At 37.9% G+C, this 14,932-nt stretch overlaps 1 protein-coding gene across 2 annotated transcripts in view; it reads left to right on the forward strand.

Annotated features, from left to right (window-relative positions):
• Positions 1–3,886: 3,886 nt before the first annotated feature.
• LOC138334971 (uncharacterized) overlaps positions 3,887–14,932 on the forward strand; it is a 36,178-nt gene continuing 25,132 nt past the window's right edge. For both annotated transcript variants that reach the window (XR_011210213.1, XM_069283850.1), the window contains exons 1-6: positions 3,887–4,400; positions 4,983–5,068; positions 5,657–5,773; positions 6,079–6,312; positions 6,581–6,701; positions 7,107–7,217. Coding sequence is in view for 1 of the 2 variants with exons in the window: in XM_069283850.1 (XP_069139951.1) it covers positions 4,298–4,400; positions 4,983–5,068; positions 5,657–5,773; positions 6,079–6,312; positions 6,581–6,701; positions 7,107–7,217 (772 nt within the window). In the remaining variant the exon portion in view is untranslated. The remainder of the gene's footprint in view (positions 4,401–4,982; positions 5,069–5,656; positions 5,774–6,078; positions 6,313–6,580; positions 6,702–7,106; positions 7,218–14,932) is intronic.

Below are 14,932 nucleotides of genomic sequence, written 5' to 3' on the forward strand. Positions count from 1 at the left end.
TGTATACCATTGGGTACCGACTGTACATTTAATTTTCTCTGATTGACACATTATGGACGCAGGTTGAGTTCTCGGTGGATATTGGTATCTATGGTGTATTATTTAATTGGTTTATCATCTTAACTACCGCTGATTTATTTTTCACTAAATTTCACGGCAAGCCAAGTTACTTATTATTCTATTAATTCCGATATCGGAATTAAAATTTACTGTATTGGAATTAAATTTCTGATATCGGGAATTCTCATTGTTTCAACCCCGACGTCTTGTGTACAAATAAGCTCTCTCATTATAGATACAGCTCTTTCTTTTTATTGTAATTAAAATTGTGTATGACATATAAATGTGACATTAAAGAATTGTAAAGTTATTTCTCTCAACTTCAACCTTCTTAGCCTTTCATCCTAAATAGAATTGTTAATATCCTTTCTCCCGGCCGTTCGAACTGGGTATTAATTTGTCATTATCAATAGGCTATACAATATGCGATTCGTGCAATAGACTAGGTTATAAGAACATGAGGCCTACAAGCGGCCATTTTAATGAAACATAGGGCATCAAATTAATTTTTGTTGTTGTTATAAAAATAGCAATGGTTACCACCCAAAATATTAAGTAAATCTTTAAACATTTGTAAGAATCTTGATCCCATGGCTCGAGCAATCATACTGCATAACTTGATCGTCGGAATGCATCTAGGTTAGATTATGACATCATATTCATTGTGACGTCATATATACTTTATCTTGGATACTGTCAGACGGATTCACTGCACGCTTTTTATCTCTCACTAAAATCAATCATTTCACTTTGTTTCGGAATGTCACTCAACGTATCTCAGAAGATTTACAGCTGTAAGGTGGCGCCACTGATCTTGCTTGACAATATTGACGGATTTAAGCCACGGAAATGCCCAGAGGAACTCTTCCGCGCACGGAGAGGATTCGAGCAATGTAAACTGAACTTCCTTACCACTGTGGTGGACAAATGGGACGAACAGACCTTAAGCAATGTGTCCTTTTGTCAACCAAACTATTATCCACAGAAAACTGCTACAGAAATGGACATCCCTACCAGTAAAAAAGAAGATTTAGACCACAACTCTCATGCATCTACTGGGCAGTTTGTGAAACCAAGAAAATTCAGACCACGCAAGATTCTACGGAAACTTGTCAACAAGCAGAGGAACAAAGTTCATTCAAGACCGGAGTAGAGCTATCTTGTGGACCAAAGGACGAAGAACTTTTGATATTAATGTTGATTCCTCTTGTGAAAAGATTAAAACTGTGAAAAGATTAAAACTAATTAGATATACAATATGTACGTGTGTATATATATACATGTATTTTTTATTTCATGGTAACTGTATGCTGATGTTGAATTAGAATAAATAATAAAACAGTTGATATGGAAGTTGTTTGATTGCCTATGCATACTAGTATATAACATTGCAATACTGTCCAATGTGCCAATTTTATAAAGCGAATTATTTTTGTCGTAGTTTCAAGCTCTTTTACATAATTCCTCGCTGTCATTATTATATACATAATACACCACAAAATTTTATAGTTTTTTCGGCGAATGTGTACTTACAAGTCAAGTGCAACGCGATGGCCGAGCGGCTATTTTTATTAAAATACAATTCCACTTGCAATTGGAAATATTTAAGTTGCGAGTTCGAAACCTATGTGGGGCAGTTGCCTAGTACTGGTGTTTTTCTTCGGTTTCACCGCATATATGGCACGTCATTAAATGAAGGCAATTGGGACATAACACAAAATAAAACCAGTAGCGGGAAAGAAAGTACGTATTCTTTTGAGATGCACCCTTGGCTCCCACCATAGAGCGAAATTTGATTGCAAAAAGTCCTATCATGGTATATAGTCTCTGCAGGCCTGTGATTTGCCAGTATTTTTTTCTCCTGAACTGTCTCCAGTTTTGCTATGAGATAGTCCAGGGTGGATTAACGTCAGCGGTATGCAGGGGCGTAGGAAGCGGGGGCAAACATGTCTTTTTGCCCCCCCCCCCCCCCCATTTTCGCCGACTGAAATTTTCTAAAAATACTTATTTGAAAGAAAAAAAGGTCCTCCTGCACATTTTCGTACTTCATTCTAGAAAATTTTCCGCTGCGCGGCGCATTTCCTAAAACGTTCAAGCACATAATGTCAAACCTTAAATAGTAAAAATTCAATACACACAAACTAGACTAAAAATGTCCATCAAGGGATTGACTCTATGTACTATTTAAAAAAAGTCTCTTAAAGGAACAATTTGTTTATGTCTTAGCGAGACAATTAATTCATTTTTTATGTTACACAACAATGTGCCGATGGTGTGAAGCCGGCGTATTCAGATCGAGTAGGGTTGCATAATGTTATGACGACACAGTTATCATTTCTAAATGCAGGTAGCTTTAAATCGAAAAATTACCTTGTTAAGAACGCTTTATATTCATTAAAATACATCGTAAAACTCATCTCAGCCATTCTAAATCGTATTTTTTTCCCGGGGGGGGGGGGGGGGGGGGGGGGGACCCCCCGAACCTGGCCCTGCAGGTAGGGCGTTAGAATTGTACCTGCTGCCCCTATTGCATGATGGTAAAAGGCGACTAAATTTAGGATCTTATCTTTTCTCTTCTTCCTAACTGACTTTAACTTTCCTAATGCCTCCCTTGGCATCGCCTCACTTTTGGCCTTGAGTTGAGCGTTCGCCCCTGTGAGGAAGGCTCTGGGTTCTGTCCCCTGGCCGAGACACACCAAAGTCTATAAAAGTGGTAGTTTCTGCTCCTGCTTAGCGCTCAGCATACAGGGAGTGGGACGACTGGTTCGCCTGTTGTCAGTATAATGTGACCAGGTGGGGTGTGTTGCTTGGTGTCTTCGGCGGCATGCTTCAGTGATATAGCACTATAAAAAGGGCAAAAGTTCCACTATACAAGAAGACACAACATGAATATACTGCAGTCTCCCAAAACACACACCTCGCACAACATACACGCAGCACACCGCAAGCATGGGAGGCTGTCCTTACATGACCATAGCTGTTAATAGGACGTTAATTAATCAAACAAACAAACAAACAAACAAACCCCCGGACCCCCCTAACACCAAATTCTCGCGCCTTTGGCCGCTCGCAAATTCATCAAATGCATCGTAAAACTCATCTAAGCCATTCTAAATCGCAATTTTTTCGCGGGGGAGACCTCCGGACCCCCGTAACACCAAAATCTCGCGCTTTCGGGCGATCGCAAAATCATCAAAATACATAAAAAAACTCATCCCGGGGTCACCCTCAGACCCTTGTAAAACACCAAAATCTCGCGCCTTCGCATCCTCGATACTCCAGGGTTTCCGATCACTTACGATCTCTACACCCCTGGACTATCTCATAGTAAAACTGGAGGCAACAGAATAGAACAGGTAATTTAGTCATTTGATGTACATCAAAAGAGCCGTATAACGGTACACTGTGGTTGACTGTGTGGCTTTGATGTTTGGCGTCGCTCTCTCTGTAGTATTCAAAGGAAATCTTTGCAAGCCTGTGATTGGTCAAATGTTTTCAGCTGAGCTGCCTTCAATTTCACTTTGAGATAGTCCAGGGGTGTAGAGATTGTAAGTGATCGGAACCCCTGGAATATCGAGGATGGCGCCTTCGACGCTCACACGCTAATTTGGCCAATTTGCGTATTCGTTAATTTCCTTTTACCGACCCCTCTGTCTATAAATGTGTACAAGGATTAAATTTAGTGATATATGAAAAATGTACATTAAGCATGTATTATATGGTTGGGAGTTGAATTAATCTCCTCCTGTAGGTGTGGCGGGGGGGGGGGGGGGGGGGGGGTTACAGAATATTGAGGACCTTTGCCCCCCATGACGTTTCATCTTCCTACGCCACTGGTATGGTAACCCGTGGAGTATCGAGGTCATGATCGAATCCTTATGATGTTGGTATATTTTCTTCTTCTTTTGAAAAGCCTCTTGAGTTCTTTTATGAGATAATCTGGTGGTCCAGGGGTGAATTTTACGTAGCTTTCATGTATACATGTTCATATAGACATGTATGATTGAAATGCCCTACGACTTGAGCCCCGAAAATCCGATGTTAGTACTTTCAGTACTTCGATTTATCGATTAAGATCATTTGTACTTGGCGCCACGTATGATCATCGAAGCGTGGTGTTTACAGTGAGTGCTAGTAGCTATGGACGCTTTTAAAAACAGCGACCTACATTGTGTGTGATTGTGGTTCGGTAAAATGGAACTACACGTGAGGTTATACGGTCGAAGGACAACCTAAAATGACGACCAGACAAAGAAACATCTATGAAGGATGCATCCAGGACGATCTTCCGCCCATGGAGTCGTCCATCATCCGTGTTTTCTCGAGTTCGACGTTCACGGGTAAATATTTACATTTTACCTCGCTCCGGATCAGTAAGCAATGAATTGCTATTTTCTCGAACCAAAATATCTCTTTATGGCATGACATTGACATGTGCATGTGCGCTGTGTGTTAGCAAGGGCTCTACCATTAATGTAGCGATATACAATTAAAAGATTAAATGTTAATGAATACTCAAACTACATGAACAAAGTACCCGGTAGTATATGTATATGTTAGGTAGAGTTATGTAGTGCATTGTAGTAGAAACATATATACATATATATAATGACATTTGTTTGGATGTAGATATAAATGACATTGGTTTAAATGTAGATATAAATGACATAGGTTTTGGATGTAGATATAAATGACATTAGTTGGGAAGTAGATATAAATGACATTGGTTTGGATGTTGACATAAATGACATTAGTTAGGATGTAAATATAAATGACATTGGTTTGGATGTTGACATCAATGACATTTGTTTGGTGTAGATATAAATGACATAGGTTTTGGATGTAGATATAAATAGCAATGGTTTGGATGTAGATATAAATGAGAATGGCTTTGATATATATTTTCCACTTGTCCGTTGTAGATATGACAGAGGAAAGGAACTACCTTTTGAAGGAATCAATCCCTAAGATCCGTGACTTCTGTTTCATGCACGGCCTCACATTTCAGGTGAGTATTAGCACTATTAGGCATACTTTTGTATATCTGTCTTGGACAAGGGGATCACCCTAGGGTGCAGTAGGGAAAATAGACGTAAATCACATCATGATCACCGAAGTAATGGGTTCAAGAATAAATTTGAGGTGAATTGATGAGAACCATGTGGGGGAGAGGAAACATATGCTTTGTAGAATTGGTGACACCCTGGCTTCCCACCACCCCTCCTTAGATGTGGGGACTTATAAGGAAATAAAGTAAGACAAGGCCTGCATTGATCTGGAGGGTGCCCTCCTGATAGGGGAATATTTGCAGATTCTTTGAAATTCTATTTCATCCATATATATTGTTTTACCATTATTAATGCATTATGCAGTCCGAAATTCATATCTATGATAATGCTATGTGGCTGTATCACAAATACGGTGACCATCAGTGACCAGGTACGTACATAGGTCACTACCAAACTTAGCATCTGGTTAGTGTCAGAGGTCCCAGGTTTGAATCCCAGTCTGGCCGCTACATTTTCTCCTCTCCTGTAACAGATACAATGATATAATATAAATATGTGTACAAACACCATTATTTCTGTATCCTCAGCTGGTGGACATGCGATGGGGTGTTCGTGATGAAGCTTCAATTGACCACACGACCAACGAAGTAGTCTTGGGTGAGGTGGAAAAGGCCAAAAGGATTTCCGGGGGGCCTTACATGCTGGTAAGTACAAACTGTATGCTACATTCGATGATAAGGCCTCTCCCCTTAAAATACACACATGAATATTTGTAGGGTAGGGGGCTTTTAGCAGGTAAAATACAGTACAATCTCTTGCGTATTAGTAGGAATCAGTTAAGAATGGTTTTGTTGTCTTACATACCGGATACCACCATAATTGCTTTAATTTTGTTACATTTAAATTTTGATTTAGTAAAGGACTACATTTTCTGACTTCCGGGATGGATTATTTTTATCCTTCCTATCCACATCCACATATGAAAGAGAGTCTAATAATCCTGTTTTAGGCATTCCTAGGTGACAAATATGGGAGCCGTCCAATGCCAAGTAAGATTGAGGCCACAGAATACAAGCTGTTACTGAAGACTGCGATGAAATTAGGACACGATGTCAGTTTGATGGATCAGTGGTTCAAACGTGACGACAACGCAGAACCAGCAATATACTACCTCATCTCAATCACCAAGATTCTCCCGAATTATGATAACGACTTGGAAGGGTTTGAAAGGCAACGTCAAAGTGTAGGCATTTTTTTTCTCTGTACAATTCCCTCTTTGCATATTATATTGTGAGGGATATTAAAGTTGTTTCCTCTTAAAAATATCGCGTTACGCTAAAAAATTCATGAAGTCACAACCAATACCCACCCAAAAGGTCAAACAATTCCTTAATATGCAAAGAAGGAATTTCAGTTATTTAATTGGTAACATTTTTGTTTATTGGTTGACAAGCTCATTTTGAAAGCAGATGATGTACTGATTTTCAACAATAATGTATGATGGTTGACAGGATAGAGAAAAGTGGGCTAGCGTGGACAGCAGACTCACCAAAATGTTACGGGCAGCGGCAAATCAGGCATACGACGAACGCCTCATCAACAAGGAAACGAGACAAAAGTACTTTTATTCAGGTATGCATTGCACATGATGCGTGAACATTTCAAATAAAATTCTCACAATGAACACACCAGAAACCTTTTACTTTTTTCTTTTTTTCTTGCCCTTTTCAACTTTTGTATGTAAGATATGGCACCAAAATTGAAATATCAAATGATTTATATGTTCATCTAGGTGGGGCAGTGTATCAAATAACAACAGTAGGTCAATGTGATTTCAATGATAAAAGATTGTCTGAGCTCTGTTACTTGCAACTAACACTATTCCAACAATGTTAGAGGTTATATAGCATGACGAGACACTTTTGAAACATTTTGTGATATCGTGTTGATGGTTATAAAACAACAAAATAATCAAAGCCAGCGATCTTACAATCACCAAAATAATACTAAAACACATGCTCATTAATTTTTCCATAGTGACAGAAGTGGAGATATCGTCTGGCATACTTCAACCTGAGTCAGTGAAGGATAAAGTGATCTGTTACTTCAGGTCATTCCTGGATATCAACATACAGGACAAACTGGCATGTAAGTCTAGAGCAGTGCTAGAACAAATACATTGTAATCATACCCTGCCTCCACTCCTTTCCCGGCATGACAATCATCTTTCAGAAATCTTCCTTTGTTCAGAGCTACATCATGTCAGCTAGAACAGTGCAATCTTGTTAAACAGATCAACTAAATACAGATAATTAATGTAGACATAACAACATCCTGTTTTTGTGGTACATGGTGCTGTAGTGAGATCAGTATAAATGAGAACACAATCATATGATAGTACAGATAATTAATGTAGACATAACAACATCCTGTTTTTGTGGTACATGGTGCTGTAGTGAGATCAGTATAAATGAGAACACAATCATATGATAGTACAGATAATTAATGTAGACATAACAACATCATGTTTTTGTGGTACATGGTGCTGTAGTGAGATCAGTATAAATGAGAACACAATCATATGATAGTACAGATAATTAATATAGACATAACAACATCATGTTTTTGTGGTACATGGTGCTGTAGTGAGATCAGTATAAATGAGAACACAATCATATGATAGTACAGATAATTAATGTAGACATAACAACATCATGTTTTTGTGGTACATGGTGCTGTAGTGAGTGAGATCAGTATAAATGAGAACACAATCATATGATAGTACAGATAATTAATGTAGACATAACAACATCATGTTTTTGTGGTACATGGTGCTGTAGTGAGTGAGATCAGTATAAATGAGAACACAATCATATGATAGTACAGATAATTAATGTAGACATAACAACATCATTGTTTTTGTGGTACATGGTGCTGTAGTGAGATCAGTATAAATGAGAACACAATCATATGATAGTACAGATAATTAATGTAGACATAACAACATCCTGTTTTTGTGGTACATGGTGCTGTAGTGAGATCAGTATAAATGAGAACACAATCATATGATAGTACAGATAATTAATGTAGACATAACAACATCCTGTTTTTGTGGTACATGGTGCTGTAGTGAGATCAGTATAAATGAGAACACAATCATATGATGGTACAGATAATTAATGAAGATATAACAACATCATGTTTTTAGCTCACCTGGTCCAAAGGACCGAGGTGAGCTTATGGTATACCGCAGCGTCCGGCGTCCGGCGTCCGTCGTCCGTCGTCCGGCGTCCGTCAACAATCGACTTCTTCTCCATAACCGCTGGTCGGATTTCAACGAAATTTGACTGGTAGCATCCTTATGGGCTACTAACTTAAAATTGTACAAATGATGGGGCTGACCCCCCGGGGGCCTGAGGGGCGGGGCCAAAAGGGGTCAATTTGGCTATTTCCATATAAACAACTTCTTCTCTGAAACCAAGCATGGGATAGCACCCATAATGCAATGGTAGCATCCTTATAGGGTGGGGATTCAAAATTGTACAAATGATGGGGCTGACCCCCCGGGGGCCTGAGGGGCGGGGTCAAATGGGGTCAATTTGGCTATTTCCATATAAACGACTTCTTCTCTGAAACTAAGCATGAGATAGCACTCATAATGCAATTGTAGTATCGTTATAGGGTGGGGATTCAAAATTGTACAAATAATGGGGCTGACCCCCAGGGGGCCTGAGGGGCGGGGTCAAAAGGGGTCAATTTGGCTATTTCCATATAAACAACTTCTTCTCTGAAACCAAGCATGGGATAGCACCCATAATGCAATGGTAGCATCCTTATAGGGTGGGGATTCAAAATTGTACAAATAATGGGGCTGACCCCCCGGGGGCCTGAGGGGCGGGGTCAAAAGGGGCCAATTTGGCTATTTCCATATAAACGACTTCTTCTCTGAAACTAAGCATGGTATAGCACCCATAATGCAATGGTAGCATCCTTATAGGGTGGGAATTCAAAATTGCGCAAATGATGGGGCTGACCCCCCGGGGGTCTGAGGGGCGGGGTCAAAAGCTGTCAATTTGGCTATTTCCATATAAATGACTTCTCTGCAACTAAGCATGGTATAGCACCCATTATGCAATGGTAGCATCCTTATAGGGTGGGGATTCAAAATTGTGCAAATGATGGGGCTGACCCCCCGGGGGCCTGAGGGGCGGGGTCAAAAGGGGTCAATTTGGCTATTTCCATATAAACGACTTCTTCTCTGCAACTAAGCATGGTATAGCACCCATAATGCAATGGTAGCATCCTTGTAGGCTGGGGATTCCAAATTGAGCAAATGATAGGGCCGACCCCCCGGGACCTGAGGGGCGGGGTCAAAAGTGGTCAATTTCCATATAAATGACTTTTTCTCTGCAACTTAACATGGGATTGCGCTCATAATGCAATGGTTACATCCTTATAGGGTTTGGATTCAAAATTTTGCAAATGATGGTGCTGACCCCCCGGGGGCCTGAAGGGTGGGGTCAAAAGGGGTCAATTTAGCTATTTCTATATAAACGACTTCTTCTCTGCAACTAAGAATGGAAGAGCACTTATAATGCAATGGTAGCATCCTTATAGGGTTGGGATTTGAAATTGTACAAATGATAGGGCTTACCCCCGGGGCCTTAAACAGCAAGATATGCGAGGTCAAAAAGGTCAATTAGGCTACTATTTTCATATAAATTACTTTGTCTCTGAACCTATGTATTGAATAGCATATTTGTATGGTATCAATAGCATCATTGTATGGTTGTGATTCAAAATTAAACTTTGGGAGTCAATTTTGCTTATTTTTCTAATTGTCAGAGTCTTGTGATAATTACTAACAAAAAACCAGGTGAGCGATACAGGCCCTCTGGGCCTCTTGTTGTGGTACATGGTGCTGTAGTGAGTGAGATCAGTATAAATGAGAACACAATCATATGATAGTACAGATAATTAATGTAGACATAACAACATCCTGTACATGGTTTTGTGGTACATTGTTCAAGAGAGATTTGTAATGTAGACATAACAACATCCTGTTTTTGTGGTACATGGTGCTGTAGTGAGATCAGTATAAATGAGAACACAATCATATGATAGTACAGATAATTAATGTAGACATAACAACATCCTGTTTTTGTGGTACATGGTGCTGTAGTGAGATCAGTATCAATGAGAACACAATCATATGATGGTACAGATAATTAATGTAGACATAACAACATCCTGTTTTTGTGGTACATGGTGCTGTAGTGAGATCAGTATAAATGAGAACACAATCATATGATAGTACAGATAATTAATGTAGACATAACAACATCCTGTTTTTGTGGTACATGGTGCTGTAGTGAGTGAGATCAGTATAAATGAGAACACAATCATATGATAGTACAGATAATTAATGTAGACATAACAACATCCTGTTTTTGTGGTACATGGTGCTGTAGTGAGTGAGATCAGTATAAATGAGAACACAATCATATGATAGTACAGATAATTAATGTAGACATAACAACATCCTGTTTTTGTGGTACATGGTGCTGTAGTGAGTGAGATCAGTATAAATGAGAACACAATCATATGATAGTACAGATAATTAATGTAGACATAACAACATCCTGTTTTTGTGGTACATGGTGCTGTAGTGAGTGAGATCAGTATCAATGAGAACACAATCATATGATAGTACAGATAATTAATGTAGACATAACAACATCCTGTTTTTGTGGTACATGGTGCTGTAGTGAGATCAGTATAAATGAGAAACACAATCATATGATAGTACAGATAATTAATGTAGACATAACAAACATCCTGTTTTTGTGGTACATGGTGCTGTAGTGAGTGAGATCAGTATAAATGAGAACACAATCATATGATAGTACAGATAATTAATGTAGACATAACAACATCCTGTTTTTGTGGTACATGGTGCTGTAGTGAGATCAGTATAAATGAGAACACAATCATATGATAGTACAGATAATTAATGTAGACATAACAACATCCTGTTTTTGTGGTACATGGTGCTGTAGTGAGATCAGTATAAATGAGAACACAATCATATGATAGTACAGATAATTAATGTAGACATAACAACATCATGTTTTTGTGGTACATGTGTGCTGTAGTGAGATCAGTATAAATGAGAACACAATCATATGATAGTACAGATAATTAATGTAGACATAACAACATCATGTTTTTGTGGTACATTGGTGCTGTTGTGAGTGAGATCAGTATAAATGAGAACACAATCATATGATAGTACAGATAATTAATGTAGACATAACAACATCATGTTTTTGTGGTACATGGTGCTGTAGTGAGTGAGATCAGTATAAATGAGAACACAATCATATGATAGTACAGATAATTAATGTAGACATAACAACATCATTGTTTTTGTGGTACATGGTGCTGTAGTGAGTGAGATCAGTATATAAATGAGAACACAATCATATGATAGTACAGATAATTAATGTAGGACATAACAACATCCTGTTTTTGTGGGTACATGGTGCTGTAGTGAGTGAGATCAGTATAAAATGAGAAACACAATCATATGATAGTACAGATAATTAATGTAGACATAACAACATCCTGTTTTTGTGGTACATGGTGCTGTAGTGAGATCAGTATAAATGAGAACACAATCATATGATAGTACAGATAATTAATGAAGATATAACAAACATTTTTAGCTCATCTGGTCCCAAAGGGAACGAGGTTTTGCTAAGGTATGCAGACGTCCGCACGCGTCCGCGTCCGGCGAGATCGTCCGTCGTTCCGGGCGTCCCGTCAACACATCTCCTTCTCTACTTCTCCTAAAACCGCTGGTCGGATTTCAAAAACAGACACTGTAGCAACCTTATCTACTAAACTTAAAATGTACAAAATGATGGGGCTTGAAACATGGTGCTGAGTTGTGACCCATCAGGGGTATAAAATGAGAACAACATTCTTCAATAGGCATAGTGATAGATAATTAATGGTTGATTCCCTCTATAGACATAACAACATCATATGCACTTCTTTTGTAGCATGTTACATGGTGCTGTAGTTCGTTTATATGGGTGAGATCAGTATAAATGAGAACACAATCATATAGATAGTAGCTTTCCTCAAGATAATTAATGTACAAATATAGACATAACAACATCATATAATGTTTTTGCAAATGGTACATGGTGCTGTATGAATCAGCCTATTTCCTTTTAAATGTAATTCTCTGCAAACTAAGCAATTATGCAATGTAGCATCCTTATTGGGATGGGGATTCCAAAATGAACATGATGGGGTGACGGGGTCAAAACAATTTGGCTACATAAACGACTTACTTCTCTGCAACTATAGTACAGATAATTAGCATCCTTGTAGGTGGGAATGTAGAATGATAGGGGGCCGACCCCACCGGGACCTGAGGGGCGGGGGTCCAAAGTGGTCATTTCCATATATCCTGCAAAACTTAACATGATGAGGTCATAAATGCAAATGGTTACATCCTTATAGGAGGTTTTGGATTCAAAATTTTTGGTGGCTGACCCCACGGGGGCCTGTGGGGTCAAAAAGGTGAGTGAGATCTCAGTATAAAGAGAACACAATCATATGAAGTACAGATAATTAATGTAGACATAACAACATCTGTTTTTGTGGTACATGGTGCTGTAGTGAGATCAGTATAAATGAGAACACAATCATATGATAGTACAGATAATTAATGTAGACATAACAACATCTGTTTTTGTGGTACATGGTGCTGTAGTGAGATCAGTATAAATGAGAACACAATCATATGATAGTAACAGATAATTAATGTAGACATAACAACATCCTGTTTTTGTGGTACATGGTGCTGTAGTGAGATCAGTATCAATGAGAACACAATCATATGATGGTACAGATAATTAATGAAGACATAACAACATCATGTTTTTGTGGTACATGGTGCTGTAGTGAGATCAGTATAAATGAGAACACAATCATATGATAGTACAGATAATTAATGTAGACATAACAACATCCTGTTTTTGTGGTACATGGTGCTGTAGTGAGATCAGTATAAATGAGAACACAATCATATGATAGTACAGATAATTAATGTAGACATAACAACATCTGTTTTTGTGGTACATGGTGCTGTAGTGAGATCAGTATAAATGAGAACACAATCATATGATAGTACAGATAATTAATGTAGACATAACAACATCCTGTTTTTGTGGTACATGGTGCTGTAGTGAGATCAGTATAAAATGAGAACACAATCATATGATAGTACAGATAATTAATGTAGACATAACAACATCCTGTTTTTGTGGTACATGGTGCTGTAGTGAGATCAGTATAAATGAGAACACAATCATATGATAGTACAGATAATTAATGTAGACATAACAAACATCCTGTTTTTGTGGTACATGGTGCTGTAGTGAGTGAGATCAGTATAAATGAGAACACAATCATATGATAGTACAGATAATTAATGTAGACATAACAACATCCTGTTTTTGTGGTACATGGTGCTGTAGTGAGATCAGTATAAATGAGAACACAATCATATGATAGTACAGATAATTAATGTAGACATAACAACATCATGTTTTTGTGGTACATGGTGCTGTAGTGAGATCAGTATAAATGAGAACACAATCATATGATAGTACAGATAATTAATGTAGACATAACAACATCCTGTTTTTGTGGTACATGGTGCTGTAGTGAGATCAGTATAAATGAGAACACAATCATATGATGGTACAGATAATTAATGAGAGACATAACAACATCCTGTTTTTGTGGTACATGGTGCTGTAGTGAGATCAGTATAAATGAGAACACAATCATATGATAGTACAGATAATTAATGTAGACATAACAACATCCTGTTTTTGTGGTACATGGTGCTGTAGTGAGATCAGTATAAATGAGAACACAATCATATGATAGTACAGATAATTAATGTAGACATAACAACATCCTGTTTTTTGTGGTACATGGTGCTTGTAGTGAGATCAGTATAAATGAGAACACAATCATATGATAGTACAGATAATTAATGTAGACATAACAACATCCTGTTTTTGTGGTACATGGTGCTGTAGTGAGATCAGTATAAATGAGAACACAATCATATGATAGTACAGATAATTAATGTAGACATAACAACATCCTGTTTTTGTGGTACATGGTGCTGTGTGAGATCAGTATAAATGAGAACACCAATCATATGAGTACAGATAATGAGAACACAATCATCCTTTTTTGTGGTATGGTGCTGTAGTACAGATAATTAATGTAGTACAGATAATTAATGTAACATAACAACATCCTGTTTTTGTGGTACATGGTGCTGTAGTGAGATCAGTATAAATGAGAACACAATCATATGATAGTACAGATAATTAATGTAGACATAACAACATCATGTTTTTGTGGTACATTTTGTAGTGAGATCAGTAATGAGAACACAATGCTATGATAGTACAGATAATTAATGTAGACATAACAACATCCTGTTTTTGTGGTACATGTGCTGTAGTGAGATCAGTATCAATGAGAACACAATCATATGATAGTACAGATAATTAATGTAGACATAACAACATCATGTTTTTTGTGGTACATGGTGCTGTAGTGAGATCAGTATAAATGAGAACACAATCATATGATAGTACAGATAATTAATGTAGACATAACAACATCCTGTTTTTGTGGTACATGGTGCTGTAGTGAGTGAGATCAGTATAAATGAGAACACAATCATATGATAGTACAGATAATTAATGTAGACATAACAACATCCATGTTTTTGTGGTACATGGTGCTGTGTAGTGAGA

The sequence above is a fragment of the Argopecten irradians genome, chromosome 11, assembly GCF_041381155.1.
Source record: "Argopecten irradians isolate NY chromosome 11, Ai_NY, whole genome shotgun sequence".
NCBI classification, from domain to species: Eukaryota; Metazoa; Mollusca; class Bivalvia; order Pectinida; family Pectinidae; genus Argopecten; species Argopecten irradians.